The following is a 27457-nucleotide window of genomic DNA, read 5'->3' as shown; positions in this document are numbered from 1 at the left end:
CCCCAGCCTTCCTTATCATATATTTTTATCTTCTCTACCTGCATACGTGTAGTTTTAAAAGCCCTTACCATATTATGAGGTAAAGAGTTTTTTATTTTAATTTTTTATTAATTACACTTTATTTGCTTTGTATCCCCCCTTAGTTCCCTCCCTTCTCCCCTCCCAATCCCTCTCTTCCTTCTCCTTCTCCATGCATTCCCCTCCCCAAGTCCACTGGTAGGGGAGGGTTTCTTTTCCTTCCTTCTGATCCTAGTCTGTTAGGTCTCATCAGGAGTGGCTTCAGTGTCTTCCTCTGTGGCCTGGTAAGGCTGCTCCCCCTCAGGGGGAGGTGATCAAAGAGCAGGCCAATCAGTTCAGAGACAGTTCCTATTCCCATTACTATGGAACCCACTAGGAGACTGAACTGTCATGGGCTACATCTGCAGGGGTTCTGGGTGATGTCCATGCATGCTACTTGGCTGGACTATGAGTCTCAGGGAAGACCCACGTGCCCAGATTTTTTGGATCTGTTGCTCTCCTTGTGGAACTCCTGTCCCTTCCATGGGGGTAAAGCGGTTTTTAAATATGAATGCATTTTAAAATATGCGGTTGGGTCGGTTGGTTGTTGGTGATTCTCTTGAAGACGAAGCTACACATAGGCTACATATGTGCAGGGGGTCTAGGACCAAGTCCTTTGTTTCCTTTGTTAGTGATTTAGTCTCTGTGAGGCCCCACGGGCCCAGGTTAGTTGACTCTGTAGTTCTTCTTGTGGAGTTTTCTTGTAGGTCTTCTTCTTGACTGCTCTAGCTCCTCTATTCCCCAAACTCTTTGAAACTAGAGTGGGATCCCTCCCTGACTTTGATGCCTCCTTCTGAATCCTGTTCCCAGAACAGGGCTGCTTTGCCTGGCCTCAGTGGAAAAAGATGCACCTAGTTCTGTAGTGAAATAATGTGCCAGTGAAAGTTGGTACCCATGGGCGACCTCCCCCTTCTCTGAGGAAGAGGAGAGGGAAGAATGGGGTGAAGAGGTATACAGGAGGGGGGAGTGGGCTTGGGAGGAATGGAGGGTTAATGCAATCAGGATGTAATGTGAATAAATAAATAAAATAAAAATATGAGACTCAGGAGGTAAACACCCTTCTTATATCTTGGACTGCTAAAGTTCACAAGATTCTCAAAGGGTCATCTTGAACCTCACAGGAATGACCAACTAAGTGCTCAGGATAGGATGCTGAGCAGCCCAGCTGCCAACCTGCCCATCTCCCTAAAAGGTCTACAGAAAACTACAAGAATGCAGCTATTATGAGTTGTCACCCAGTTTGGTGTGGGGTTTGCAGGGATACAGCAGATTTTGAGTAATCTCGGCTTTTCTAGGTGATATTTTACCCATAATTTTTGTCAGGAGCCAAAAAAGAAGTTTATTGGTGGAAGAAGTTATATTTGTGTGCAATTATGACACTGGGCTGTAGTTACTTCACTTTTAAGATGAGAAGATGTGTATGTGCTGAATAACTCAAGAAAAGTTTCACACAAAACATTTTGCTTGAATATTCTTTTGACAACTTCTCCAATGTGCCTTGGTCTGAAAAGTAGATTCTAGAAGTGGATTCTGTGCGACCAGCTATAATAACTGAAATCACATGGGTTTCATGCATCACAGATGAAGGCAAAAAGGAAGGTCTTATTTGATCCCATTTCAAGCACTTGGTGGTTACAAAAGTATTGGTAGAAGGTTCAAACATCCTGGCATCATGAGAGATATTTGTTTTACTCAAACAAATCCAGAAATCAATTTATGCTGGCTTTTTTTTTTTGTGGTTTTTCCGCCTACCTGCAGGGCTGTTTGTCACCAATTCATGGAAGGCAGGAGAGGCCGAAGACAAGGTGTAGAGGTTGGAAGGTCAGTGAGCCAGACAGAGATCAGACACTCTGGGAAACACTTCAGGGTGCTAGTTCAAATTCAACTCCAGAGAACAAAGGCTATATACTCTTTTGGCGAGTGGGTGGGGCTCCAAGGATAGGTGTACATAATTAGTGAAAATTAGGCACTACAAGGACGCTTGATTTGCATTAAACAACCAGTTCCTATCATATGAGTGGGAGCACAGTACCTAATTATCCTATAGGCACAGGGAGGGGAGAAGTAACAGGGATCTGTGTCAAAAGCCATATATCAAATGTGGTTAGAGGCATCTGTATCTAAAGACATTCTCCAGATGAAGTCAGGCAGAGAGCAGGAGGCCCTGCTGGGAAGATGGGGCCCAGCACTTTAATGCAAAGCTCAGAACTGCTATTTGTGCTGGTAGGACAGCAAACTCAAACTGCAGGGTCCTTCCAATGGACCCTGCAAATTTGTAATGGCAAGTTGATACTAGAAAGGGTCATCTGGAAAAAAAGAAATTCTAGTAAAGAGCATGCCTCTGTAGTATAAGTCAAGTCTGCAGGACATTTTCCCTTATTTTGGTTGCGGTTGGAAAACTACTCCTAGGCAAGTTGTCCTGAGTTCACATGAAAAAGAAAATAACTGAACAAGCCAGGAGAAGCAAGCAATTAAGCAGCATTCTTCCATTCTGCATTCATTCCTGCCTCCAGGTTCCTGCCTTGCTTGAGTACCAGGCCTGACTACCTTTGATGATAAACTATAATGTCGAAGTGAAACAGCCTTTTCTCCCCAAGATGCTTGTGGATCCTAGTGTTTAATCACAGCAATATAAATTGTAGACAGAAGAAGGAACCAAATTATGAAAAATTTCATTGACAGGGATGACCATGTGTTTTGTGGAGAATTGTGAGACATTTGAACTTTGAGATGCAAAAGCTGCTTAAATGTTAGAATTCAGTGATTGATTCTGTGGAAAAATGGACGATAATCATTTTTAAAGCAGTGAAAAGAATGTAGGCCTGACTCATGAAGATTAACAAGAACGTGAAAATTCCTTAATTAGAATCATTGACAATTTGGATTTTAAAAAAAGATTAAAAAAATGACCACCAAAACAAAAACATTAAAATGAATTCTCTGCTTTTCTGGGAAAATATGGACTGGTCAAGAAAAGGTTGGTGAATCAGATGTGATTAAGTAGAAATCAGTGTCATTGAAGCAAAATCTTCAGTGCTTCCTCAACATAACGGTTGCCTAGGAAAGACTTGAGCAAGGATGACCACCAGTAGGCACGCTAAGTTTGAAGCAGAGAAATTTGTGGGCTTACTCACTGGACAAGAATCGAAGTGATTCAATTAAGTGTGAGACAATAGGATAAGCCATTTGTTTTGTTGTGCACTATCAAGTAGTCAGGCTGAAATTATGTATATGTGACACTGAAGACTCAAAAAGTTTGTATGTATATCTGGTGTGTGTGTGTGTGTATGTGTGTGTGTGTATTTGTACAACAATTCCAGGGAATTGGGAGGGTATGAAGAAGGCCGTGGAAGAAGGTTGGAGGAAAGAAAGGGAATTAAAGGATATGATACAATTATATTTAAATTTCTAAAACTCATTGAAAAATTTTAAAACTCTGAAGTGAAGAATCACAGCTTCTTGTCCTATGCTTGGAATCTACCATGTTTTTGTGAATTATGAAATAGTTGTGATGGTTCCCATCATTAATTGTTAAGTCTTTAGTCTTTTTGATAGTGGAAGCAAACAATAGATATCAGTGAGGATCTCAAATCTTGTTACTCTTGTGAACCACTTAACAATGAATATGTATCCTTAGAATTGAATCATTGGATGAATTCATTTTAAGAGCAGTAAAGAACACACACACAACTGAATTGTTTAACATATTAGAAGCACACACACAGAAAATATTATCTCAATTTGCCTCTTGCTTTATGGTCATAATGAGAAAAACAGTATGGAATTAAACCAAGAAAGCCAATGATGTGCCGCTGGGGAAACAACTCAGTTGTTAAGAACACCTACTAACCTTGTAGAACTCCAACAGAACATATCACAATTACCAGTGACTCAGTTCCAAGTAAATGGTCACCATCATCTGGTAACAACACTCAGTCAAGTGTAATCCTTTTAGAATCATCCACACACATAAACTAAAAATAAATACATCTTCACAAAAGAAAATAATGACGTAATCAATTTACACAGTGAACACGAGTTTCAGGAGTCTGAGCCTGCATAGTGTGACATGTTGTTTTACAAAAGTTTTTATTTTACACCAATGTTGGTATAATGTTCTTTTAAAATATATATGCCTTACCCTTGTTAATTCAAATGCTGATTTCCCCACCCCCAACTCTCTGGTTTCAATCTGGATATTGCATTGTGATACTCACTATAAGCATCCTGTCTCAACTCTTGTGTAAACAGGACACAAATAAAGCAACTAGATACAATGTTGTGCAATGGGAGGAGCCAGAGGACAGGAAAGAGGGGAGGAGCTAGAGAACAGGAACAGGCGAGAAGGAGGAGGAGCTAGAAGAGAGCACGAGGAAAGCAGAGCGGGAGGAGAGAGCTTGGAGGACTTGGAGCATGAACCAGACCTAAGATTTCACAAAAAGCAGGTATAATGTGGGAAATCTAAATGTTAGGAAACTTAGGGCTTGGAGGTTTAGGAGGGAGTAAATATTTCCCAGCATTGTGTTCTAGGTTAACTAAAAACCCAGTCTCTGTGTGGTGATTTGGTCATACAGCTGTTTAAGATTAGCAACAAGCTTTACAAGAAGATAAAACAATAGCAAATATTAATAACCAACTACAACACACCAAGAAAGCCTAAGATCTAAAATAACGGTGGAATACATGTTATGGTAAGTTCAGTAAGCACAGACTCTTAACAGTGAGTAATATCTAGTGGATATAAGTGAATATACTTTTTAATATTGACTTTTATTTATTTCTTTTATTGATGTGTATGTGCATATGTCTATATGGTAGTTCATACATGTCAGTGTACTTTTCCACAAATTCCATAAAAGGATGTTGGATCTTCTGAAGCTTGTATTGTTATGCCAGGTTCACGGGACCCTCAGAGACCACCAGGAGACAACTTGATGCAATTGCAACAGAGCTTTATTACGAGAGTGATCGAACTCGGGACCCAAGTCTCATTGACACAGCAGTAGAGAAATGGGACCTCGAGCTCTGAGTGAACAGGATTTTTAAAGGGAAAGTCTGTGAGCAGGGGGTTTCCATGGCAGCAAACAGGGGGGCACAAACTTTGGTGTTACAGAATTGGGTGAAGTTTAGCAGGGCGGGGTGACCTTTTATGAGGCACACAATCACAATGGCTGAGGCATATAATCACAATGGCTATTTTTCTAAACCACATCTGAAACATTGGGGAGAATTTTCCCACCCAATTCTCAACCAATTCCCATTGATTATTGCCAGGGAGTTTGTCTCTATTTTCTGTGAAGCATTTATGCTGTTATATTTCTTGGAGGCTATTGCTAGGAGAGTTAACTTTGTTTTCTGCTAGGTGTACATTCTATGATATTTCCTGGTACTTGAATTTCTTTATTTCAAAATGGAGTTATATTCTGTCTAACTTAAACTCTTCAGTATTAGAGGATAGTTGTGAACTATGTAATATGGGTACAGGAAACCAAATTAAGGTCCACTTAATGAGCAGTACATGCTTTTAAGTACAGCACCATCTTTCTAGCCCCTTTAATAAACTCCTATATGACAACTTTATTTACACACTTTTGGTTCCATATATATGTGAGCAATGAATGCATTATGCCTTGATTATCCAAAGGGAACAATGCCACTAAATGACATGTATTTTTCAGATGTTCTTTATTTTTCTAGAATGTTCTTTAATAATTTCTTTATTTATTTAGTGCCAGCATGTGTGTGTGTAACATTATTTTTGGGAGGTCAGAGGACAACTTATGGGAGTAAGCTGTGTCCTTCTACTGTATGGGATCTGGATAAAGAACTCAGGTCCTCAGGTTGGGAGGTAAATATCTTTATCCCCTGAGCCATCTCACTGTGTAACCTCAGTTACAAAATTTTGGTACTTTAAATTTATGTGCACATATGTGTGTGTGTGTGTGTGTGTGTGTGTATATATTTGCCATACCTAGTTCACAATTAATCGTTGTATCACTATACTAGTAGCAGATAGTATATGGAATAATTTAATACTTATTTTAGAAGTTAAGTAAAGAGGTAAATACTTACAAAAATTTGAAAAAGGATACATAGCTACAACATGCCACAGATAGAATCTACATTCAATAGTTCCAATCCACAGTTCTCATGTTCCACCATTTGACATATGGCTTCATGACCTAATATGCATTTGTGTGGCATTCTGGATCCCTTACTAGTCATACTTCAGCACATCAGGTTGCATAACAAAGGGTAGTTGTTGTTCTAGAAATGAGTTTTTTGAAGGCCCCAACCATGTCCTTATTCCTCAAGCTGTATATAAAAGGATTCATCATGGGAGTGACCACTGTGTACATCACCGAGGCTATTGCATTCTTCCTAGAGCTATGAGTGCGAGCAGAGCTCAGATACACACCAAAACCTGTCCCATAGAACAAGGAAACCACTACTAAGTGTGATGCACATATGGAGAAAGCTTTATATTTTCCAGAAGCTGATGGGATTTTCATGACAGAGGAGATAATTCGACTGTAAGAGAAAATTATGCCAGAAAGTGGAAGAACACCCAACAGGCTTGTCACCAAATACACCAGGATATTGTTGATGATAATATTAGAACATGCAAGCTTGAGAATATGGGCCAGTTCACAGAAAAAGTGAGGAATTTCCACCTTTGTGCAGAATGACAGGCGTAGTGCCATCAAAGTGTGGAGCAGAGCATCTAAGATACTAATCAAGAAGGACAACAGAACCAGTACTCCACAGAGTTTTGGGTTCATGATGACAGTGTACCTCAGTGGATGACAGATAGCCACAAATCTGTCATAGGCCATCATTACCAGAATTCCATTTTCCAGTCCAGCAAAAGCTAGAACAAAGCAGATTTGGGTGAGACAGCCTATATAACTGATGGAGTTGACTTGAGCCTGTATGTTTACCAGCATCTTTGGGATGGTGGTAGTGGTGAAACAGATGTCAATGAAAGACAGATTGGAAATGAAAAAGTACATAGGGGTGTGGAGATTAGAGTCAAAAACTGTTGCCAATATAATGAAAATGTTCCCAAGCACTGTGATCAGATACATGGATAAGAAAACTCCAAACAGAACAGGCTGTAGTTCTTGGTTATCTGAGAGTCCCATGAGATGGAATTCTGTAGATTCTGAAATATTTCCTGTTTTCATGATTTGATGTGGCTGATAGAAAACATAAGAAGAACAACACAAATAGGGTTTTCTTTATGATCTATGTTATTAAGTAAATTAGTGAAAAAAATGCCATGGTTCTTTTCTGCCACCGCCTTTCCTTACTTTCTACTTTCGTCAATACTCACCTCTTTCTCATTGTTTTTTCCCATTTTAAAAATTCCAATGGCTACGAATACTTATACTCATTTTTGAAGATGAATATTGTGTACTTTATATATATGTTTATTTCTATAGGCATTGTTACAAGATAAAAATATTTGTACTGGGTAAATTGATTAACCAGGGAGAGCACACCCAGCACAAAGTACATTTATATTTGTTGTTTGGCAGAAGCATTAAAATGAAACATATTAGCCCATAACTACTTTTAAATATATGAATTAATTTTTAGTTTTTAAGACAAGGTCTCACTTTGTAAACATGCGCTGGCCTGAAAGTCATTGTGTAGACTGGGCTGTTTTTAACCCACAAAGTTCCACCAGCATTTTCCTTCTTAGTTGTGAGATGAAAGGCGTGTATCACCATACTCTGTTTTAATGTTTTTATTTTTTTGAGACGGTTTTGTAGTCTCCCTTTGTGTATATCCTATAGCTGCATTTAAGTCTAGAATGATATGTTTCTGGCTGGCCTTACATTCTTATTCCATTTGCTTCTAGGCCCTAGGAACAAGAGTGTATATACACTATATAAACATAAATATGTCTTAAAATTAACAACTGTTCCCTTAAATTCCTCCTTCCTTCCTTCCTTCCTTCCTTCCTTCCTTCCTTCCTTTCTCTTTTTTTTTCTTCATATTTTATGGGAATAATTGTTTTGTCTGCACATATGTCTGTGCAACACTTTTGTGCCTGGTGCCTGTGGAGGGCATCAGATCCCGTGGAACTGGAGTTACAGAGGGTTATAAGCTGTCCTGTGGGTATTGGTAATTGAACCTCGGCCCTTTGGAAGAGCAGCATGTATACTCTTTTTTTTTTTTACACACAAATAATTTTAATGCTTTTCTCTTTTGTAATATTAAAGTACTTAAAGTCTTTATTAATATTCAAACCAAATATCTCCCTCCAATGTAATAACATCAGCAAATTTCCATTGCATTGGGGTAGTTTAAGCTAGAGAATTAATTAACTCTCTAACATAGTGTCTGTAATTCAGCTAATTAGATGTTGAACAGGGGTTAAAGTTCAGTTTTAATAATTCATTACTTTCTTCAGGAAAGTAATCTCTATATCATTTATAGTTGTTAAAATTTAAAATAATCCATATCAATACTTAAAAACATGAAGGTGTGTGCTGGAAGTTTTTTAAATTAATTCAGGCTTTTACTCAGCAATATCAGAGTATGACATTCGATTCATGTAGCGTATAGAAGTGGTAGCAATATTAAATAAAATTAAAAAGTAAATGATATGGACTATTTATGAATATTATGACTAATATGTATTTTGTTAATAACTCTGGATTTATATTCTTTGTTGAATGGATGATATATAGAAATGAAATGCTGATGTAAAGTAGATTTAATCTAAAACTGGGTTAATGCAGACATTGGTTTTCGTGTACATTTTGATTAGCATGTATACTCTTAAACACTAAACCATCTCTCCAGCGCCAACAACTTTTCTTTTAATAACACTGTTTTTTAAGCACCATTGAAAGTAAGAACAGTGGAAAGAAAAGGCCTCAAATCATTGACTGTCATGTTCAATTTCAAACTCAATCACAATATTATGTTTCCAACTGAGTTTTGTTTTTTATTTTTTGTTTTTGATATTCTAATATAATTACATTTCTCTCTTCCTTTTCCTCCTTCTAAACTCTTCCCTTCATCCTTCATTGCCTATTCTTTTATTAACTGCGTGTGTGTGTGTGTGTGTGTATCCTAAACATAACCTACTTAGTCTGTTTACAGTTACTTTTATTACGTTCTAGGGGCTGACCATTTGATCCTGAACAACCAATTGCACTCTTTCCTGAGGAAGAAAATCTCTCCATCTCCAAGCCCAGGCTTTCTTCAGTATAGGGTTGAAGCTTTATGGGCTTTTCCTTTCCACTTTGCCATGGCCATTGGTAGCTTCCTTTTTCAGCTCATTTTTCACCAGTCATGCTGGTGAGCCTTTATGGGTATAGCAACTCACTTTTTATAAAGTAATGGGAACTATTGGGGGTTCTTTTTCTTTTCTGATAAAATCCACATTTACTAGAAATTTTCAGCAGCAGCATTTCCAGTTGTTTTTTTTTCTAATCAAAGGAATTACAATTGGTGCTCACAATATGAACAACAAAATATTTTGAGAACTTGAAGATAAAGTAATCTGTAGTATTTTTAATTCATTCATTCTCCCACCTTTACAGCCATTCATCGTTTAACACATGTGCAATATTAGCACAGAGAACCAAAGATGCTACTTGCTATAGAAAACATGTATTCATGCCATGATTCCAGTGATAGAAAATATCCAAACTACTCAAAAGAGCTGGAGGTTCTTCAATACCAGTATATACTTTAAGATATACTGGTATTTCTTCAATACCAGTATATCCTTTAAGATATACTGGTATTTTTTTCTCAAGAATAGCCATGACAATGAATTTAACATTGATCATTTCCTGGGAGGACTTTTTGACAATCTACAAAAATATGTCCATGAAAAATTCTAAATTACAGTCATGCTTATTACTGATGATAACATAGAAATTTTAATTCAGAAGTTAATTTTCTAGCTTATTTCTACTCTCTTCTATTGCTACTAATAATTTAACTGACTCTACTCGTAGTGTAGATTTTTACTCCACTGGTCATCTTTGATTGACATAATTTTATTTCTCCTACAGCCACAGGTAATAATGGAATTAATTCAAGGTTTGTGAATTGGTGTGGTGGTTTCTGGAAAGGTGAGGGTGTGAAATAAAAGTAATAATTAGGAACTTAAATACAACATATCTTTTGTAAAACAAAAATATTTTAATACTAAGACTGTATAGGAAGTTACTGGACACAATTGCATGGCATATTCTAATATGATTATGTGCTTTAATGCTCACTCTGTTTTTTGTTACTTTAAAATACTTTATAATATTTTGCATTAGAGGTATAAAGGCCTAGAGTCTGAAAAAGATTGGTGAATATGCACGGATCTTTCCCCAGGGGACTCAGAATCCATCTTCTACATTCCAGCTGCACATGTGGATATTGTAGTGGCAAATCAGCTTTCTTCAACATTGCAAAAAGCTGAAGGCATTGAACATACTCAAAATATAGTAATGTCAAATGTGTGAGGCAAATGCAAATTATGAGTCATTATTAAATGAAGTATACATGGTCATCACATTGTACCTCATAAATGTTTACGGTATTATGCATCAATCTCATTTGTAAAGGATATTAATATTATGCACTGTATATCTACTTTTCAATCACTCCAGATGCTGAGACAAGTTAATTAGGAGACTAAATAGATCAGTTTGAGCTACATGAATTTTTTTCAAGTGACACCTAAAATCAAACAAAAAATTAGGGTGAAACTTAGGCTCTTTTAATGTCTAAAATTTAGAGCCAGAGATGGTTAAATATATAAAAAAAAAATCTTACCGATATTAACCCAGCCCCATAAATAAATAAGGGAGTAAGACACTTATTGAGTGCATTTTGAAAGGGAGAATTCAAATTGACAGGAGGGAAAATTTTAATTTGAAAGACAGAAATGTGTGAATAGGATGAGGATAGTTTTAATGGAGCAACTATATCAAAATAATATTACCAAATTTAAAAAACTTACTATCAAATAATCACAATAGCAGTCATCTTAACTGTGTTTAACTCATTCTTCAACTTCAAAAAGGAAGAAAACCAGGTAAAGAGGGGAGAGGAGAGGAGAGGAGAGGAGAGGAGAGGAGAGGAGAGGAGAGGAGAGGAGAGGAGAGGAGAGGAGAGGAGAAGGAAAGCAAGATACATGATAGAAAACAAGACAGGAGAAAAGAACAGTAGAGGAGGTGAGAGGGAAAAAGGAGAGGAAAGAATACTACCAAATATGAGAAAACATGAAAGGAGCTGAGGTGAGAGGAGAAGAGAAGAGAAGAAAGGAGAGGAGAGAAGAGGAATAAGAGAAGAATTGAGACTACAGAATCAAAAAGGAAAGGGAACGGAAGAAAATAGAGATGGGAGAATAGTAATAGAAATAAAGAAAACAGAAACCTCAGTCTCTCACATATTTACTATAGAAAGCTTCAGATTACCTTGAAGATGTAATGAAGAGTTGTCTAATTCCTTACTGGATATTAACAAGTAACTATGGAAAATGTGATCCCAGGAAGGACAGATGGGCTATGGAGACATTGGACTTCTTGACCATGAATTGCGTGCCTTGGTGTAAAATCACATCTGCTTCTCCTGACCTATACTTTGTTGTGTTATAAAGTAGTTACAAGTCCACTATTTGCAGTGGTGGTGGCTCTAAGGATTCAATTACGTATCTCCTCATTATCCACTGGAGCAGTTGTTTAATCTCCCCAAGGCATCTCGCATCCCTAAGGCACACAAAACACAGGAGTTGAAAGTTCCATATGCCCAGATTTTTTGGATCTGTTGCTCTCCTTGTGGAGCTCCTGTACCCTCCAGATCTTTCTATATCCCCCTTCTTTCAAAAGATTCCCTTCACTCTGTCCAAAGTTTGGTTATGAGTCTCAGCATCTTCTTTGATACCCTGCTGGGTACAGTCTTTCAGAGGCCCTCTGTGGTAGGCTCCTGTCCGGTTTCCTGTTTTCTCCTTCTTCCAATGTCCATCCCTCCTAAGGGAGGATTGATCATTTTACCCCAGGTCCTCCTTCTTGCTTAGCTTTTTTAGGTGTACAAATTTTAGTATGTTTATGCTATATTATATGTCTAATATCCATTTATAAGTGAGGATATATCATGTGTGTCTTTCTGATTCTGGGATGACTCACTCAGGATGATCCAACCAAGGACCATGCATAGAGATAACCTAGAACCCCTGCACAGATGTAGCCCATGGCAGCTCAGTCTCTAAGTGGGTTCCGTAGTATTGGGAACAGGGGTTGTCTCTGACATGAACTCAGTGGCTGGCTCTTTGATCACTTCCCTCTGAGGTGGGGGCGGCCTTACCAGGACACAGAGGAAGACAATGCAGCCAGTCCGATGAGACCTGGTAGGCTAGGATCAGATGGAAGGGAAGGAGGACCTCCCTATGAATGAACTAGGGGAAGGGCATGGGAGGAGATGAGGGAGGGAGAATGGGATAGGGAGGGAATGAGGGAGGAGGCAACAGCAGGGATACAAAGTGAATAAACTGTAATTTATAAAAAAAATTAATTAAGAAAGGAAAAAAAAAACCAACAACAAATAAAAAAAGTTCCAGATGTATGACTGCTTGAGAGGCCAGGTGAACGTGATACTCTTATTTATCCTAGATTCTGACAACACAGAAGGTGGAAGGATTCATTAGACAAAAATCTCATCTCTTCCCACTTCTGAGATGACTACTATAACATTTTTTTAAAAGTCATGTAAGACCACAGAAAGACAAAATCTCAGGAATACAGATAGAGTTCATAAAAATCAGGCTAAGAAACAATTACCTTTGCTGAAATCCCCTTTCATTTGGAGGCAGGAGCTATCAAAGGGAAAGACTTGCAGAAAGTGCGGTGAGTCATTATGCATTTGCACAGAATTGAGTGCCTTCTTGAAAAACAGATAAGAACTAACTTACAAAATCTGCCATTGGATCACCCACTTAACCAAATCCTGCACATCTTTCTCCAGAATATATCCAAGTGAGACTGCATGACCCTTTATTTCATTTATCCTTCAGATCTAGCCCCAATCACCACAACTGCCCCAGCCTAGACTGGTCAAACCAGCTTCCTCTATGATCAACCAAGACACCCCTAAAAACACAGTCCTTTCCCATTCCACTTCCAATGTCTTCACCCAGCCAGATATACCTTCACAATCCAGGTTTGGATCAGGGCGCACATCGTGGAAACCACCCCATCCCCTCTGTCCACCGGATTTTCTTTCACCCAAGCCATGTGTAACCTCTAGGCCCAAGCCTCCACACATATCCTGTCTTTTGATCCAACCTACTTTGTCCACATCAGACATACAACTAACAAAACTGTTCACAGACCCACATTCCATTTCAAAATTACCAACAATATGAAATATCAAACCTGTATATTCTCTCTCAAACCTACCAGTTCTTTAGCAATATTTGCTACTTAAAACTAGTTGGATGAATATGAGAGCATAGAATGTAAAAGAACAATCATTAACTTCATTAAAGAATTCAAATAATTTAAAGAAGAAACCAAGAAGTAGATAAAAAATTACAAAAAAAAATAATTTAGGGAGGCTAAATGCCTGGGAGATGTTGTTCTTGAGAAGAAAATTCAATAAAAAGATACAAACACTAAAGAGGATATAAAACGAAATGATGATGGAATTGCAAAATCCAATAACCTAACTAGAAACCTCAGAGGAAAGCCTTATTGTAGAATGGATAGACAAAGGAGAAGACTGAATTTTAGGACTGGAAAATTAAAAAGTGTGGGTGTGGGTGGGTGGGGGAGCAAGAACAAATAAATATCAACATATAGATTATTTTTAAAACACAAGAAAGGAACGTAGGTAAAATGTGGGAAACATGAAAAAACAAAACATTTGAATTATATTGCACTATGAATGAGGAGAAAATCTCCAAGTTAATGGCATAGATCAGGTCTTCAACAAGATTATAGAAGAAAATCTCACATAACTAAGGAAAAAATATACCTATACAGATATAAGAACCACACAAAACATCAAATACATAAGACCATAGAACTGTCCTCCAGGTACATCTTACTTCCTACAGAAAGTATATGGTATGAGCATATGAAATAAGCAATAGGAAAAAATGTAAATCACATATACAGAAAATCCCATCATAATAATGACTAATTTCTCAATGAAAAATTTGGAGGAACCAATAGTGATTCATTACAAGTTAAAGGAATATGACAACCCTAGACTAATATACCCAATAAAATTATCTTCCATTGTTGAAGGAGAAAAAGTATTTTCACTACACAACCTGCCTAAAAATTGTAGTCATATAACAAATGAAACAAAATGTGGGAAGCAATATTTAGGGCTAAAGAGTGAAATCAGCATGGCCAAAAAGACTGTGGAAAGAAAAACAGAGATAATTATTAAAAGTCAAAGTAACACTGAGAACACAAATAACACCAAGAATCAAACACATGATAGCCACAATTACCACACCTATTTCAGTAATAAATTTAAATATTCATGTACTTGATTCTTAACTCAAAAAACATAGGCCTAGACCAGATCTATGTATCTCAGCTGTAGCACTCCTCCCCATGTCTCCTCCCAGTCCCACCCACCTTCCTTTTCCCCCTATCCCCTTATCTTAGTCCACTGAGAGGGGAGGACCTCCTCCCCTTCTGTCTGACCCTAGCCTATCAGGTCTCATCAGGGTTGTTTGCATCATCTGTGGCTTGGCAAGGCTGCACTCCCCAGTGAGAGATGATCAAAGAGTTGGCCACTGAGTTCATGTCAGAGAAGCCACTGCCCCCCTTACTTAGAAACCCACTTCAAAACTGAGCAACCTACGGGCTTCATCTGAACAGGGAGTCTAGGTCCTCTCCATCCATGGTCCTTGGTTGAAGTTTCAGTCTTTGTAGGTCCCCTGGGTCCAGGTTGTTGGGCTCTTCTTGTCTCCTTGTGGTGCTTCTGCACCAACAGCACAGGCTCTAAGATCAACAATCATTAAATGGGACCTCATGAAACTGAAAACTTCTGTAAAGCAAAAGACAATGTCAACAGAACAAAATGACAACCTACAGACTGGGAAAAGATCTTCACCAACCTTACAACTGATAGAAGGCTAATATCTGGAATATATAAAAAACTCATAGAGTTAAACACCAACAATCCAAGCAATCCAATTTAAAAAAAATGGGGTACTGAGCTAAACAGAGAACTCAAAAGAGGAATATTGAATGGCAGAGAAACACTTAAAGAAATGCTCAACATACTTAGTTATCTGGGAAATGCAAATCAAAACAACCCTGAGATTCCACCTTACACCCATCAGAATGACTAAAATAAAAAACTCAAGTGACAACACATGCTCAGGAGGATGTGGAGAAAGGTGAACACTCCTCCATTGCTGGTGGGAGTGCAAAGTTGTACAACCTCTTTGGAAATCAATCTGGTGCTTTCTCAGAAAAATGGAAATAGTTCTGCCTCAAGATCCTGCTATACCACTCCTGGTTGTACACTCAAAAGATGCTCTACCATACCACAAGGGCATTTGCTGAACTATGTTCCTATCGATCGCCTTTATTTGTAATAGCCAGAAACTGGAAGCAACTTGGATGTCCTTCAACCTAAGAATTGATACAGAAATTGTGGTACATTTATGCATTGGAATTAAAAACAAAAAATTATTAAAAACAAAAAATCATGAAATTTTCAGGTAATTGGATGGAACTAGAAAAGATTATCCTGAGTGAGGTAACCCAGACCCAGGAAGACACACATTATGCATTCACTTATAAATTGATATTAGACCAACCCACAGACCTCAAGAAACTAAGTAACAAGGAGGGCCCAAGGGAAGGTACTGGAATGTCACTCAAAAGGGAAAATAGAATAGAGAGCAGAAGTGGATGAAGAGAGGGAACTGGGCAGGAGATGGAATGAGGAGGGAAATGAGGGGGAATCTGATGTGGGGAGAATGGGGTGAAAGGGCTGTGAACAAGAAGGGAAAATGAAGGGGGCCATCTCTTTGCAAAGCTGGAGGCCTGCTACAAGGTAGGCTCTTGGGAGGATATGAGTGTGACTCTAGTTGAGACTCCTAACATGGGGGATGAAGACTGAAGTGATCACCTCCTAGCCAGGCAGGACTAGCAGAAGGAAGGAAAGAACAACCCATCCACAAAACCTTTGATCCAAAAATTACTCTGCCTGCAAGAAGTGCAGTGATAAAAGGGGAACAAAGAATGAGGGAAAGTCAAACCAATAATTGACTCAACCTGAGACCCACCCCATGGTAGAGGGCCAGTCTCTGACACTAATAATGATACTATGTTTACAGACAGGAGCCTAACTTGACTGTCCTCTGGGAGGTTTCAGCCAGCCCTGGATCCAGACAGGTCCTGGAACTTGCAGCCAAGCATGGAGGGGAGCTCCAGGGGGTCCTGTTAAAGTATTGGGGGAAAGATGAAAGGACCTGGAGGAGACAGGAGCCTCACAAGAAGACCAACAGAGACAACTAGCCCAGTCCCATGGGGGCTTTCAGGGACTGAGACATCAGCTAAGGAACATGAATGGTCTGGACCTAGGGCCCCTGCAAACACATGTAGCTGATATGTGCCTTGGTCTTTAGATAGGGTTCAGATGAGTGGAGCAGGGGGAAGGGGACACTTTCTAACATGGACTCTATTGTCTGCTTTTGGATCAATTCCCCCTGGCTGGGCTGCCTTGCCTGGCCTCGGGATGAAGATATGTGCAGTCCTGATGTGACTAGATGTGCTGCCATAAGGATCATAGATCATGGAGTAATCCCTGAAACTCTAAGCAATCCTACCATCCCACACACAAAGAATGGGATGCTAAGGGTGTGTACTAGAGGGAGGAAATCTGCGTCTGCAGTGAAGATCTTCCACGTCCCCAGGGAATGTTAAAAAATGTGAAAGACTGTTCTGTGCTGATGATCTGCTACAGGCCTGTAAATGAGACTAGAAAACTGAAAATGGAGAACAAGAGGGTGTGAATATTGGCTATGTTATTCACAAATCACTTTGGCCAATGGGTTTCCAGAAGTGTGGTCCTCTGGTGCTGGCCACTAGCCAGAGAGATGGGCCAGGGAGGACTGCTAAATGAGGTCTGTGTAATTCCCTTGGAATGGTGTCAGAGGAAGGAGATGCCCCAGCAGCTGGTTTGCTACAGGTTGGGTATGAGCATAGGTAATTAGAATTGGAGAACAGAAAGGACAATGAAGAAAGGCTACTTGATAAACAGGCCAGTCTGCTTTTTTTGGTTGTTGAATTTTTTTTGTAAACATTTGTTTATTGTTGCTTTTTTAAGTTGTTTTTTTTTTTTTAGAGTTGCATCCATGGGCTTTTGAGTAGCACACACATTCATTTATGTTTGAGTGGCATATTTAACATAGCTCTCTTAATTGTATGTAGTGTACTATTTCATTTAATTCTGATGCCTCTGTTTTTTTTTTCTTTTTGTCCAGAATACATATATAACTGAGGCAATGGCACATTAAAATTGCCTCCTATTACTGTCTTGTGTTAATCTGCATCTTTAATTCCAGCAGTATAATTCTAATGCAATTGGGTGCATTGAGAGTTTGATGAATATATGTTTTATTATAATTTTTATTGCTTACTTTGTTCTGTCAATTAAAACAGAGTACTCTTTTTATGACTTCTGATTTGTTTTAGCTAGAAGTCTCTCATATCAGATACTGAGAAAGCAATAGATACTTGCTTCTTAGTGTCATTGGCTTTGGAAACTGTATCTCATGTTTTCACTTTGATGTGGTACATATTTTTAAAGCTATAATGAATTTCTTGTAGATAACAGGAAGATGAATTCTGTTTCTATTTCACTCACTCAGCCTGTATCTTTTAATTTAAGAGTTAAGAATATCAACACAAAGTTTTTATTGCAATGTATGTCTTTATTAAAATCATTTTATTGGGTTGTAGTTTTCTGGGGCCATTCTTAGTCATAATTTGTGTTTCTGAAGTAGTTGTATCAGTCTATTGGTAAGGTTTTCCCCTTGGGTTTTTGTTTGTTTGTTTGTTTGTTTGTTTTTGTTGTTGTTTGTATTGTTGAGTATTTGAATTCCATATTAATTTTACCACTATTTTTCTTTAATCTGTCTGTCAGTTTATTTACTTTGGTTTTCTGATTCTGGATTTTCATTTTCATTTTTTTCAGGCTTATGCATGTTTTTTTTTCTTGAGTATCAATCAGACGTTTATTCTCTTTCAGTTACTCATTTAGCTTCCTTCAAGCTGTTGGTTTGCTTCTTCAATTTCCTTGAAATTTTGAATAAAATTATTTTTTAAAAATGTCTTTAGCATAAGGTTTTTCAAAACTAATTCTTCTTGGAGTATATTTCTATACTGGTGGAGGCTGGTGGATTTAGAGGCAGGTAATGCTGTCTTGACACTCCATATTGATTTTTTATAAGATCTGAGTATGCCCTTTCGTTCACTGGTCTTCTTACTGTACACACAGCATCCTGAGCTGGTACATAGGATGATCCACTTTATCCAAAAGGATAGGCAGGTGTTGCTGGGCCTGGAGGATAGACTGTCTAAACAGATGACAGGCAAATGCAGTAAGTGGGTGTTGTACTGGGGAGTTATTCCCTGAATATCAAAGTCATATTGACTGCTTAGAGAGTTTGGAGGATTAAAAGCTCAGGTGTCTGGTGGGTTACACAGAGAGGAAGGTGAATGTGTCCAGGGCAATTAGCTGTAGTATGACCAAAGTTAGAAGAAGTTGTGTATGATATTTAATGTAGGTTTCTTGAGTCTTTTCATTGAGGAATCTGGTTCTGGATGAGGGAGAAGGGGAAGGTCAATTTTATTTTTTATTTTATATCCATACAGTGTTCAATGCTTTCTCATAATACTAATGTACTTGCTAAATTGAGGCCCATACTTTGGTGGATGTACTTGGAGTGGGAAAAAGCCTGAGCTGATGTGGTGATCTGCCTGCTTTTTTAACAACTTTTTGCAGAGTGTAGGCTTGGTGAGCAAGGGAAGAAGGACAGGGAAGCCAGAACTTGGCATGGTGATTTGTCTATGTTTGTAATGGAGTTCTTCTGAGTGCAGGGTTAGTGCACAAATGTAACTACAACGTTGTCCTTAAAACTTGTGTGTTTTCATGGCAAAAGGACCAAGGTGGCATGACCACTAACAGAACAAGATATTCTGGAAGGACATTCATGTCCTGGTAACGGCTGCCCAGGACATGTGCTCTCCACAGGTTTTTCTTTCCTCTTCCCATTACTATGGAACCCACTTGGACACTAAACTGCCATGGGCTACATATGTGCAGGGGTTCTAGGTTATCTCCATGCATGGTACTTGGTTGGAGTATGAGTCTCTGGGAAGACCCCTGTGTTCAAATTTTCTGGTTCTGTTGCTCTCCTTGTGGGGTTCCTGTCCTCTCCAGATCTTACTATTTCCCACTTCTTACATAAGATTCCATGCACATTGCCCAACAGTTGGCCATAAGTCTCAGCATATGCTTTGATACTCTGCAGGGCAGAGCCTTTCAGAGGCCCTCTGTGGCAGGTTCCTAGGTTGTTTCCTGTTTTCTTCTTCTGATGTCCATCCTCTTTGCATTTCAGGATGGAGATTGAGCGTTTTAGTCAGGGTCCTCTCTCTTGATTAGTTTCTTTAGATGTACAGATTTTAGTAGGTTTATCCTATGTTATATGTCTATATGAGTGAGTACATACCATGTGTGTCTTTCTGCTTCTGAAACAACTCAATCAGGATGATCTTTTCCAGGTCCCACCATTTACCTGCAAATTTCATGATTTCCTTATTTTTCATTGCAGAGTAATACTCCATTGTGTAGATGTACCACAATTTCTGCATCCATTCTTCAGTTGAGGGGCATGTGGACTATTTCCAGCTTCTGGCTATTACAAATAAAGCTGCTACAAACATGGTTGAGCAAATGTCCTTTTTGTGTACTTGAGCCCCTTTTGGATATATGCCTAGAAGTGGTATGGCTGGATCTTGAAGAATCGCTATTCCTAGTTGTCTGAGAAAGCGCCAGATTGCTTTCCAGAGTGGTTGTACAAGTTTACATTCCCACCACCAGTGGAGGAGGGTTCCCCTTTCTCCACAACCTCTCCAGCATGTGTTGTCACTTGAATTTTTTATCTTGGCCATTCTGATGGGTGTAAAGTGAAATCTCAGGGTTGTTTTGATTTGCATTTCCCTAATCGCTAATGAGGTTGAGCATTTCTTTAAGTGTTTCTCTGCCATTTGATATTCCTCTACAGAGAATTCTCTGTTTAGCTCTGTTCCCCATTTTTTAAGTGGATTACTTGGTTTGCTGCTTTTCAGCTTCTTTAGTTCTTTATATATACTGGATATTAGCCCTCTGTCAGATTTAGGGTTGATGAAGATTCTTTCCCAATCTGTAGGCAGTCGTTTTGTTTTGATGATGGTGTCCTTTGCTTTACAGAAGCTTTTCAGTTTCATGAGGTCCCATTTATTGATTGTTGCTCTTAGAACCTGTGCTGTTGTTGTTCTGTTCAGGAAGTTGTCTCCTGTACCAATGAGTTCTAGGGTCTTTTCCACTTTTTTTTTATAACCGATTTAATGTGTCTGGTTTTATGTTGAGGTCTTTGAGCCACTTGGACTTTAGTTTTGTGCAGGGTGATAAGTATGGATCTATTTGTATTTTTCTACATGTAGACATCCAGTTAGACCAGCATCATTTGTTGAAGATGCTATATTTTTTCCATTGTATGGTTTTGGCATCTTTGTCAAAGATCAGGTGTCCATAAGTGTGTAGGTTTATTTCTGGGTCTTCTGTTCAGTTCCACTGATCCACCATTCTGTTTCTATGCCAGTACCATGCAGTTTTTATTACTGTTGCTCTATAGTACAGCTTGAGATCAGGGATGGAGATACCTCCAGAAGATCTTTTATTGTAGAGGATTGTTTTAGCAATTCGGGGTTTCTTTTCATTCCATATGAAGTTGAGAATTTTTCTTTCCAGGTCTGTAAAGAATTGTGTTAATAATTTGATGGGAATTGCATTGAATCTGTAGATAGCTTTTGGTAAGATGGCCATTTTTACTATGTTAATCCTGCCAAACCATAAGCATGGGAGATCTTTCCATCTTCTGATATCTTCTTCTAATTCTTTCTCTAGAGACTTGAAATTTTTTTTTCATACAAGTCTTTGACTTCTTGGTTAGGGTTACACCAAGGTACTTTATGTCATTTGTGGCTATTGTGAAGGGGGTTGTTTCTCTAATTTCTTTCTCAGCCCTTTTGTCTTTTGTATACAGGAGGGCTACTGATTTTTTTGAGTTAATTTTGTATCCTGCCACTTTGCTGAAGGTGTTAATCAGCTGTAGGAGTTCCCTGGTAGAGTTTTTGGGGTCACTCACGTATACTATCGTATCATCTGCAAATAGTGATACTTTTCCCAAACCACCCACCCCAACTCCTCAAAATAGCTCTCTGTGCTTAACTCTATTGGCAACTATTGGCACCTATTCTGATTAACATCCCCTTTCATGAATGCCGTGGACCCTTATCCACATGAAATTTGCAACACATTCTTCTCATCAATCTACCCCTTCCGTTCAGCCTTGTAAAGCTCTCTTCAGTTTCCCATCCTACATGTTTACGTAGCATCACTGTCACCAAGCCAATATGTCCTAATACTACTGCTCTTCTCTGGTGAAATAACACTACCAGCTCCTGCATTGAACCCCCTTTTCAGAGTTTTTTAATCCCCATGATTATTCCTCAGGTGTATCTCCATAAGCTTAAATAATTTGCTTTATATCTGGGAAGAGATTGAAACAAGAGAGAGATCTTCATCCCTTTTCTCATTGGACTGGGTCTCAGTGTCTTCCTGGGCACTATGTGAGCCACTGAAAGCACCAGCAACTTCCAGGATAAGCTTAACCATAATAGCTTTCACTATGGTTAGTCTGGAGTCCCTTCAATGACAGATCACTCCTTTAGTCAGGGTTGTTCTCCAAAACCAGAGAGCACTGGACTTACTAACTACTGAACATTTCTTTCGGGACTTGCATTGTGTTGGAGGAGGAATGTTGCTTTTATGTCAGTGTATCTGGGTTTGTAGAACAAAACATACAAATACTCCAAGATCTTCAGTGAGTTCTCCAGGCACATTATGCACCCAACACCCTTACCGCATGATACTTAAACCCTGTGATAGCTTGGTTTCTTTTCCTCCTTGGGCTGTACTAGCCATTGGGGACCTACTTCTTTTGGCACCCTACCTCATTCAGTTTCTAAAGTAGCAAATAGATAGCATTGAAAATAATAACTGCCAATCTGGTTCTGGTTCATTACCAAACTGTCCCAAACATTGGGGCTGATGACTATGAAACAAAAGGGAGGAGATGTGGGGCAGGTGAGCCCTGTGACTGAGGGAGCAAGAGTGAGATTGAAATATGTCCAAACACCTAAAATCTCATCTTGAGATCAGCAGGAATAGGGATTGTTCTGGGCCTATATGCTGTGGTTCATGTAGCCTTGGGACCCTCACCCCTGACACCCATGATTGAATAAAAAAGGCTAGTAGCCAGGTTCCAGATTAAAATTTTCTATTTCTTTATAAAGTCACGTCCAGCTAGCATCTGGAATTCCTCTTCATACAAATGAAGCATTTCCAGATGTCATCCTCAGCCAGTGTTGTATATTCACCCTAATAACCCTTATGTACTTTCCCAAGGTTTATATAATCCCTTTTCCCCCAATAAAAGAAAGCCATTTCACTAAAAAAACCATCTCAGGGAGAGTCCTCTCACCTGTACTCACCTTTGGACCAAGATCCTGCTAACCCTCCTACCCAGCTAAGTTTCTTTTTCTGTTCAGTTCAACCAGGATGCAATGATATTTGGATGCCCCAAGGGATGAAGTGGACCCAGACCAACACCCCTAGATATTCTCCTTCTCCCTACAAGTCTCTTTATTACATTCAGATATCTTTGTTTTGTTTTGTGACTCACTGAGTTTAAGCAGGACAATCTGTATGGCCAGTTATTTGAACTGCCTATTGGAGCCTGCTAGGCTCACCTCTGGGTATAAAAGTGAAGACAATTACTTTCTCTTTCCCAGAATCCACTTCTATTCAATAGTGCAGCAGAGTAGGGTGTGGTCCTTTGATTAGTGTTTGGGTGATGACAAGCCCAGCCTGCCATAAGATCATTATAGGCAACTATAAGTGCTCTGTGATTATGATTGAAATAGCAATGCCATTTCCAAATACAGCATTTAGTATCCCCTTTTCCTGTCTTTGGCTTTATAGTCTTTCTACTTCTGCTTCCATTTAGATTGTATGTTTTAGAGTTTCTGTTTAGGCTGAGCACACAAAATTTTCATTTTTTTTCTGCCTCTAAGATCAACAATCAATAAATGTGACTTCCTGAAACTGAAAAGTTTCTGTAAAGCAAAGGACATGGTTGTCAGAACAAAAGGACACCCTACAGACTGGGAAAGGATCTCCACTAATCTTATATCTGACAGAAGGCTAATATCCAGAATATATAAAGAACTCAAGAAGTAAAAAAGCAACAAATCAAGTAATCCAACTAAAAAATTGGGTCCAGAGCTAAATAGAGAATTCTCAATAGAGGAATATCGAATGGCAGAGAAACTCTTTTTTTTTTGCTTTTGCTATATTTTAATATTTGCATAATTTTTTTGATAATTCAAAGGGGAATTATCATTTATTGCTAGTGCAAATTTATACAGACTCTGAAAATAAGTATGCCATTTCATCAGAGGGTTGAGAATTGATCTACCTCACAATCCAGCTATTACCACTCTTGGGCATATACCCAAAGACTGCTCCGTTCTACCACAAGGACCCTTGCTCAAACATTATCAATTCTACTTTATGCATAATAACCAGAAACTGGATATAACTTAGATGTCCCTCAACAAAAGAATGGATACAGAAAACGTGGTACGTTTACACAATGGAGTATTAATCAGATGAAAAAAAATAGCACCAGGAAATACATAGGCAAATGGATGAAACTAGAAAAAAAAAATCATTGTGAGTGAGGTAACCCAGACCTAGAAAGATAAATATAACATGCTTTTGTTTATATGTGAATATTAGCCTTACCAGGCCACAGAGGAAGACAATGCAACCACTCCTGATGAGACCTGATAGGCTAGAGTCAGATGGAAGGGAGGAGGACTTCCTCTATCAGTAGACAGCTAGAGGAGAATGGGAGGAGATAAGGGAGGGAGGGTAGGAATTGGAGGGGATGGGGAAGGGGGCTATAGCTGGGATACAAAGTGAATAAACTATAATTAATAAAAGACTAAGTTTAAAAAATATAAAAATAAAGAAAAAATACTAAGCTACGGATTGTAGCTGGACTATCATTTACTTAATGGCAGAGAAACTCTTAAAGAAATGTTCAATGTCCTTAGTCATCGGGGAAATGCAAATCAAAATGACCTTGAGATTTCACCTTGCACCCATCAGAATAGCTAAGATAAAAAACTCAAGTGATTAAACATGCTGGAGAGGATGTGGAGAAAGAGGAACCCTCCTCCATTGCTAGTGGAAATGTAAACTTGAACAACCACTTTTGAAATCAATCTGATGCTTTCTCAGACAATTAAGAATAGCACTTCCTCAAGATCCAGCTATACCACTCCTAGGCATATATCCAGAATATGCTCAATTATACAACAAGGACATTTGCTTAACCATATTTGTAGCAGCTTTATTCATAATTGCAAGAACCTGGAAATAATCCGGATACCCCTCAACTGAGGAATGGATACAGAAAATTTGGTATATCTACACAATGGAATACTACTCAGCAATCAAAAACAATTAAATCATGAAATGTGTAGGCAACTGGTGGAATCTAAAAAAGATGATCCTGAGTGAGGTATCCCAGAAGCAGAAAGACTCACTTGTAAGTGAATATTAGGCATATGATATGGGAGAAACATACTAAAATCTGTACACCTAAAGAAGCTAAGCAAGAAGGAAGACCCTGGGTAATATCAACAATCTTCATTCAGAAGGGCAAACAGGATGGAAATCAGAAGAGGGAGAAAAGAGGAAACAGGACAGGAGCCTACCACAGAGGGCCTCTGAAAGATTCTAGCAATCAAGGTATCAAAGCAGATGCTGAGACTCATAACCGAATTTTGGGCAGAGTACAGAGAATCTTATGAAAGAAGAGGGAGATAGAAAGACATGCGGGTGGGGACAGGAGCTCCACAAGAGAGCTACAGAACCAAAAAAATTTGGGCCCAGGAGTCTTTTCTGAGACCGATACTCCAAACAAGGACCATGCATGGAGATAACTTAGAGCCCCTACACAGAAGTAGCTCATGGCAGCTCAGTGTCCAAGTGGGTTCCCTAGTAAGGGGAATAAGGACTGTCTCTGACATGAACTCAGTGTCTGGCTCTTTGATCACTTCTGCCTGAGGGGGGAGCAGCCTTATCAGGCCACAGAAGAAGACAATGCAGCCCATCCTGATGAGACCTGATAGGGTAGGGTCAGATGGAAGGGGAGGAGGACCTCCCCTATCAGTGGACTTGGAAAGGAGGATTGAGAAGATATGAGGGAGGGAGGGTGGGATTGGGAGGGAATGAGAGAAGGGGCTACAGCTGGGAAACAAATGAATAAGCTATAATTAATATAAAAAAGAAAAATTAAAATTAAAAGGAAAAAAAAAGAGACAAGGTATGTTATCTCTTTTTCTGAGCTTCTGTTACCCCACACATTTTATCCAGTCTGTACATTTTCTGTAAACATAATAATTTTGCCTTTGATAATATAATTTATTTACCTCTAGATGGCTTTACGCTTGTTTTTCTAACACCTGGAATTACATCATTATTCCACTTTATAGCTTCATTTCCATGGAATTTAAAGAATTACACTCTTATGTTTATCCTATATTATATGTCTAATACCCACTTATAAGCGAGTATATATCATTTGTGTCTTTCTGCCTCGCAGTTACCTCACTCAGCATGATCTTTACTAGTTCCTACCATTTACCTGCAAATTTCATTGTTTCTTTGTTTTTAATTGCTGGGTAGTATTCCCTTGTGCAAATGTACCACACTTTTTGATTCTATTCCTCTGTTGAGGGACATCTAGATTGTTTCCAGATTCTGGCTATTACCAATAGAGCTCCTATCAATATGGTTGAGCAAATGTCCATATTGAATTGTGGGGTACCTTTTGGGCATATCCTAGGAGTGGTATAGTTGGATCTTGAGGAATCACTAGTCCTAATTTTCTCAGAAAGTGCCAGATTGATTTCCAAAGTGGTTGTACATGGTTACATTCCCACCAGCAATGGAGGACTGTTCCTCTTTCTCTACATCCTCTCCAGCATGCACCATCCCTTGAGTTTTTTATTTTAGCCATTCTGATGGGTGTAAGGTGAAATCTCAGGTTCGTTTTGATTTGCATTTCTCAAATGACTGAGGATGTTGAGCATTTCTTTGTTTCTCCGCCATTCCATATTCCTCTATTTAGAATTCTCTATTTAGCTATGTACCCCTAAAGAAGCTAAACAACAAGGAGGACCCTAGGGAAGATGCTTAATCCTCATTCAGAAGGGCAAACAGGATAGACATCTAGACATTGGAAGTAGAAGAAGACAAGGAACAGGACAGAAGCCCTCTGTAGAGGACCTCTGAAAGACTCTATGCCTTCAATACCACCAGGGTATTGAAGGTGATACTGAGACTCGTAAGCAAACTCTGGGCAGAGTGCCGGAATCCTTATGGAAGAAGAGGGAGATAGAGAGACCTGGAGGGGACAGGAACTCCACAAGGAGAGCAACAGAGCCAAAAAACCTTGACCTAGAGCACCCTGCAAAGACCAACACTCCAACTAAGGATCATGCATGGAGAGGACCTAGACCTCCTGTTCAGTGGAAGCCCATTGGCTGCTCAGTTTCCAAATAGGTTCCCTATTAAGGGGTACAGTGGCTGTCTCTGACATGAACTCTTTGATCACCTTCAACTCTTTGATCACCTCTTGTGGGGTACAGTCTTGCCAGGCCACAGAGGGAGATGATGCAGCCAGCCTTGATGAGATCTGATAAGCTAGGGTCAGAGAGAAGGAGAAGAGGTCCGCTCCTATCAGGGGACTAGGGAAAGGGTGTAGGGGGAGAAGAAGGTGGGGGGGATAGGAGTGCAAGGAGACGATGGAGGGGCCTGCAGTGGGGATACAAAGCGAATAAACTGTAATAACTAAATATATAAATAAAATTAATTATAAAGACAGAAAAATAATTACACTCTTGCATTCTTTTTTAAGATATATTTTATTTTTATTAATTACAGTTTATTCATTTTGTATCCCACCTGTAGCTCTTTCTTTCTTTCCCTCCAAATCCCA

At 39.0% G+C, this 27457-nt stretch overlaps 1 protein-coding gene across 1 annotated transcript; it reads right to left on the bottom strand.

The window, feature by feature from the left end:
* Positions 1 to 348: 348 nt before the first annotated feature.
* On the bottom strand, positions 349 to 7244 carry LOC110541253 (olfactory receptor 7G3-like). Its single transcript, XM_021628036.1, has 2 exons — positions 6354 to 7244; positions 349 to 366 (listed from the first exon to the last, which is right to left on the bottom strand). The coding sequence occupies exons 1-2, from the start codon at positions 7242 to 7244 to the stop codon at positions 349 to 351; spliced, it is 909 nt and encodes a 302-aa protein (XP_021483711.1).
* Positions 7245 to 27457: the final 20213 nt, after the last annotated feature.

This window comes from Meriones unguiculatus, chromosome 1, assembly GCF_030254825.1.
Source record: "Meriones unguiculatus strain TT.TT164.6M chromosome 1, Bangor_MerUng_6.1, whole genome shotgun sequence".
NCBI lineage: Eukaryota > Metazoa > Chordata > Mammalia > Rodentia > Muridae > Meriones > Meriones unguiculatus.
Note: the sequence above shows the minus strand (reverse complement) of the source record. Positions and strands in the feature narration are given on the sequence as shown.